The 6000-nt window shown below is 36.6% G+C and overlaps 1 protein-coding gene across 1 annotated transcript in view; it reads left to right on the plus strand.

Annotated features, from left to right (window-relative positions):
* DNAJC1 (DnaJ heat shock protein family (Hsp40) member C1) overlaps positions 1 to 4429 on the plus strand; it is a 108857-nt gene extending 104428 nt beyond the window's left edge. The window contains exons 10-12 of the mRNA XM_082479027.1: positions 2135 to 2183; positions 2675 to 3159; positions 4227 to 4429. Of these exons, the coding sequence (XP_082335153.1) occupies positions 2135 to 2183; positions 2675 to 3159; positions 4227 to 4295 (603 nt within the window). The 3' untranslated portion in view covers positions 4296 to 4429. The remainder of the gene's footprint in view (positions 1 to 2134; positions 2184 to 2674; positions 3160 to 4226) is intronic.
* The last annotated feature ends 1571 nt before the right edge of the window (positions 4430 to 6000 follow it).

Here is a 6000-nt window from a genome sequence, read left to right on the forward strand (position 1 = left end):
ATGGTTTAGAAACAGTTTTCTGGAATACATGAACATAGATAGACAATGCCTTGTCATATTTGTAGTGAATCCACTGCATCATTGCAGTAAGCTCTAAAGGATCAGCTGCTTGTTTGCATGAAAAGTTCTTCTCACTTTTTTCAAACTAATCTATTATAATCCAGTTTATATAACATAATTTCTATTTAAGAAATGCACAGCAGAACACCACTAAGGATCCATTCTGGTTAGCAGTCAAGAGTGGATTCCCATCCACTCAGTCTTTTGAAGCATTGGCCCTATAGAAACACTCTGCTAATAATGAAAATGGAACACAAACATTTTAATTTGGATTATTTTAGACTATAAACTCTTTAAGGAAGACAATTTCTGATAGTAGAACACTCGTTTCAAGGAGGATCCATCCTGTTGTTTCAAAATCAGGATCATGCAGATCACAGACAAAAACTGTTAGTGCTACTTAAAATTATCTGTTTGTATTAGTATTCTGAGATTTCTCTTTGTGCAATTAAAACTTCCTCATACTGCAACAGTAGAAACTGGAGTTTTCTATGCCAGATGTCTACCTCTGGATAAAGGTTTTGGTTAATAACAGATGGGATTTTTTTGTTCATGGAGTTTTCATCTAAACCTAATCATCCCAGAAAATGAGGCTTAATTTGTAGGGAAAATAGACCACATTGCCTTATTAAGTCTTGCTGTCATTTCGTTAAGGAGATCCAGCGCTTGCCTGTTTTTAAAGCAAAGTCCTGCAATTTAATGGGCGGAAAGGTGGGTGGGAGGAGCCAAACAGACTAGACTAGAAACAGACAGTACCAAAGTATTTTAACTGTTGAAGTATTCACTTATGAATCTTGTCATAGAACAAAATCCCAAATCTTGGTATTTTCTTCTTCTTCTTCCAGCAAATAGCTGTACAACCCCCTGGCTGCTCTAAGTAGAGGAAAAGTGTTATTGTTAACATTAGTTAGGTAAAACAGCAGAGGTCTATGCTGAGGCTCTGAAGGTCTAAATGATTCAAATTGTGGGTAAATATGACCCCACGTGGAGGAAGTTCTGAGTTTGTAGGTGATGTGGTTTTTATTTTTGCTCTGGGCATCGCACTACCAAGTGCCTTACGCTAAACAGATGTTAACACCTGAAGTCCCAGCTTCAAGTAGCAGGAAACAGGTTACCCATCCCAAGTAGTATCTGTTCTGATTCAGTGTGTTGCCTGTTTACATTTTAAGTTTTATTGGATTTGGGTGGCTCAGACTACTGGATTTCAATTTCTAGCTATTTCACAAAGACCTCATATTCAAAACACCTGAAATTGAAATGTGGTATTCATAAATTGAATTTTGGACTCTAGGTCATTTGATACAACACAGATGCTGAGTGATTAAAAGGATCTTAATTTTAGATGAAGCCTGTCTTCTTTGTTATCTATAGTGAGGTCTAGAAGTTTGGGATGGGGAAGCTCCTTGTTCTGGGTGGGGAGAAAGCCTACAAAAGTGCTACATCTGGTGTTACTTTTCTCCCAGGACACAGATTTTGGTATACATGGAGAGGTTGAAGCGGGCAGCTCTCCATCCTTTGGATTCTCAGTAATAAACTTTTTACCTGAAACGTCAGGACTGAGGAGGTGTTTCTGCTGATCTTTGGCAGTCAGACTGTTACCTTTTATTTTGGGGCTGCATGCCTGTCCATTAGCGTGCTTCATCATCTGGACCTATGTGGGTTATTTTGTTCTTTTATTCAGTATTGAGAAACTAATGTGTAGGAGATAGCTCATTTGTTTCCCTTTTCCCCCTCTTCTTGTGGTATTTTTAGGTTAGAGAATTAGGGTTTAACAATAAATGAGAATAAAGGTTGAGTATCAACTGCGATGTATTATGGTGATAGTAATAGAAATGCATAGCATTGCTTACATTATTTTAGTAAGCTAGGAATCTTTTAGAAAGGATGAAGTCTAAAAAGTTACTTTTTGTCAGTTTGGGATCTTTGTATGAACAAAGCCAGCAGAACATCACCAGCTTTTCCATATTTAATCTATGTTTGATGTTGGTATTGCAGTAAGCTGCTAATGACTTATTCAGTAGCTCCAATAATGTAATTTTTTTTAATAGTAATTTTTCTTGTTGTTTTCATGCAGGTTACCATGAAAGCCAAACAACTGAAGGATTCTGTTACATATACACCAGGTGTGTGCTACTAGATCCTCACTGACGCTGATAGAAAGCACTGTATTTGGATTATAGCTATGCAATGCAGTGCATATTGTACATTTCAGGGTGCGCTTTGCAGAGAGGCTTCTGCAACTGTGCCTTACTTTGAGCAAAGAGAAGAACAGATGGGTGTTCTGAGGGAACGTTTCCCTTTAGCTACATCCTTCCAGGCTTTCTTAGTCAGTTTATTGTGGGTTTTGTTCATTTGTTCAGGCTGTTCTGTCGCTTGTTTATATCAGTGTGTTAATTTACTAGTACTTCACGTATACCAGATAAGCTCATATTTGGCAAAAAGTTCATTGCTTCATACCTTGATTTCTTAATAAGCATTTTCTTTAAGCTCTTAATCCAGAAGAGTTTTTTCTCATCTATGCGCTATTCTGGGTACCTTTTATCTGCAGGCAGTTCCTTGCTCGTTTGTGGTTCGTTTTATTTTTTTGGAATTGTAACAACAATACTTCTAACAGGTATCATTAGGCTCTCTGAGCTTAAAACGCTGGCCCAGAATTCCAAGAATGTCAAAATCAATGTGAATTTGCCAGACCACATAATCACCCAGCGAGAAAGGGAGGAGGATGAGGAAGAGGAGGAAGAGGGGAACTACGATCATATCCCAGAGCAGGTGGATGTCCAAATAGATCAAAAAGAGACCATTGCAAGTGAAACTAGACACCGCAAACGAAAAATTGTCAAAGCAACTGAAATGACTCTACCAGCAACAAAAGAGGTACCGGAAGAGAAGGGTAGAGGAAGACGCCAGAAAGATTTTGATAACACAGAGCAGGAGGAAGAGAGTGATGATGAGAGCAGAAAAAGAGAGAAAAGCCGTGCCCCAGAAGAGCTGTGGACTCAAAACCAACAGAAACTTCTTGAAATGGCCTTGCAGCAGTACCCAAAGGGAACATCGGATCGCTGGGATAAAATAGCAAAATGTGTTCCTGGAAAAAGCAAGGTATGCTTAGTTTTGTTTGAACCGTAGTATAAACTGGGGGGAAAAATATTTTCTACCAGTTTATGATCACTGTAAGAACTGAGGGTCCATGCAGAAAGGTGAGGTCTTTACTTAGCCTATCAGTCCAGACATAGTCGACCTAAAGACCATTACTGTCATGTTTGTTGTTTTTATTTAAAACATAGTTTCATTTAATTCAGTTTGTTTGATCTATTACAGAAAATGTTGGAATATCTCCTGTTTCATTTAAAATACCTACCTCTCCTCTGCCTTTCAGATCTTCAATTGCAGGACAAATTAGATTTTAGGACAAATTTTGATTCAAAGTTAGTAACCAAATGTTGGTGAGCTGCTTTACTTACACTTTTACAATACCTTTCTCAACCCATCTCAGTGAACAAACAAAATAAGTAATCCAGCTGCGAGTGTTAAATGCTCAGTAATCTATCTAATGTTCTTTTTGTAAGTATAATCTTTTTAAATAGCGTTCATTGTCATTAATACAGTTGGTCTGTACTAGATTCCGTAATAGTTGTGATTGATAGCTTAGTCTGCTTGCTTCAGTCATTGTAGCTGCAGAAAATGCTAATTTTATCTGTGCCAAACACAGCGCAAGAGAGGAGGAAACATGGGTGGGGGATTGGAGTGGTTCCCTGGCTCTGAAGCTGTTCAACAGTATCCGGTGTCAGTAGGTGCTGTGGTAGTGACTGTAAAGGCTTGTCCTAACCTATCTGCAGCCTGGCCCGTACCAGAATAACTGTTCTGAAATAGATACTACAATACAACTGTTTCATAATTGCTTTTACAGTCCTTGAAATTATCCATTAAGAAATATAAATTGCAAGGTCATTTATCTAATCTGCTCTTCACTAGATGTAGAAGATGTGTTCTCCTTCTGAAATTCAGTGTGCAACTTTAAAAAACAAACAAACAAAAAACACCACCCAAACCAAAAAGACTCGCCAGCCACCCAGAATCTGGCTTTTCTGGAACGGAGGTAGCGTGTACAGAGTTAAAGCAATACTAAATATCAAACTTTTAATTAACACTTTTGTTTTTCCTTTTAGGAGGAGTGTATAGCAAGATACAAGTTGCTTGTTGAACTGGTACAAAAGAAAAAAATGGCTAAAAGCTGAATGTTCTGAACAGAAGCGATGTAGCTCATCTTTGTCAAAATGGGGTTTTAAGTCTCATATGCAGGAAACTGCATTTTTGTACCTCAGTATTTCTATATGTCATGTGCCTTAATAAAAGAAAATATCAATAAATCTTATACCATCTTACCTATTTTGTGTGTTGAAGAACGAAGGTGTATTTTTGTGTTGGAGAGCTACTTATACAGATGTGTGATAACAAAGTTTTAAAAACTAGTGAACCTTCAGGACAACCCACACTGGTAATTGTGTACTGGAACTGGTAGGTTACAGCTAACGAGTATACAGAATATAAATAATTTAAAATGTTGTTTTGAAAGAGAGAATTGATCTGAAACTGTTAAGTAAGGACAGGAGCATTGGAACTTTGCACTCAAAATCTGTTTTTCTTTCTTGCAGCTATAAATAGAAGACAATATGCTTACAAGCATGTCTGCTGCTCCCTGAAATGTCTACTCATTCTAACAGTATTTTGAAATAAACAGTATTTCTAATCTTCCACATACATTTAAACACACCTGCAATATAATTATTTTTTTACAAACCCTGCAGACTAATACACAGTAATATTTAGTAGTGCTCTTTTTTGGTAAAGTTGAAAATGGGTAAGAACATCAAAAGGTCTCTAATTAAGGTATATAAGGCGTATACTTCATGACTGGTTTTTAAGTAGAGATTAAGACTTAAAAGCTAACATTATTATGCAAAGAGTTCTCGTATTAGAGAGTGGTTTGGATACACTGGATTCAATATAGTTTGATTTTATATTTGAATAATAGGTAGTAAGGATTATTATTCTTTACTTGCTATTTTGTTTTTCATGATTTTGGAAAAGTTATATAAAGTTTAAAATGCTGGCATAATGGGTACTTATTGGGCTGTAAATTATAGCCATAAATCAGCAGTGATTATAGTCTTTTGCAAGAAACATTAAGGACTTTTCTAAATAAATATTTACCACTCAAATTCTCATTTAATACCAGGATTCTAGTAAGCTTTTGAGTTTTAATTCAAAATTAAACTGAAAAATCAGAGGCCCATATATCTGAAATCAAAATTGGAGCTTAGTGGCCTGAAAGTCTCCCATTAACTTTCTGCCATTTATGCTGTTGATTTTCTGCAGTAACTGTTTGCTAATTGTGTTGCTTTTGACAGATCAGAATTTCACAAAATTTCATCCCATTCCTATAAAACTTTAAGGAAGAAGGATTTAGGGAAGAGGACAGCATTCCATATTTGTTCCTTACCAAGTGGAACATTATGATTGCTTTTGGTGATATATGAAAAAGTAATCTTAGTCGGTAGAAATAATGATACCATAGAGTATTCAGTAGACACAAAATAATACGCATCTTAATTTTGTTTCACAGAGAACTTCACAGGTTAACTGCATTGGAAACTAAACATATGTAGAAGCTGTACTATGACCTGCGTGTGCTAATTGATCAAATAGTAATTCTGTGCTACTAATACACCTACGAAGGAAGAGTCTTAAGTGAGATCAAGTGAGATATCTTCCAGAGATATCAGGAAATCTTAACTTTGAAAAGGTATTAGTCATCCAGAACGCTGTAAGATAGCTGACTGTAGCTGCAAAGCAAGGTAATTGAAATGGCTACAAAGAAAAGCTGGGAAAATGGTTGGGTGAACTGGTGAAAATTCACATGGTGGAGCATTGAGAGGGCTG

This window comes from Vanellus vanellus (genome assembly GCF_965231255.1).
Source record: "Vanellus vanellus genome assembly, chromosome: 2".
In the NCBI taxonomy this organism is placed as follows: Eukaryota; Metazoa; Chordata; class Aves; order Charadriiformes; family Charadriidae; genus Vanellus; species Vanellus vanellus.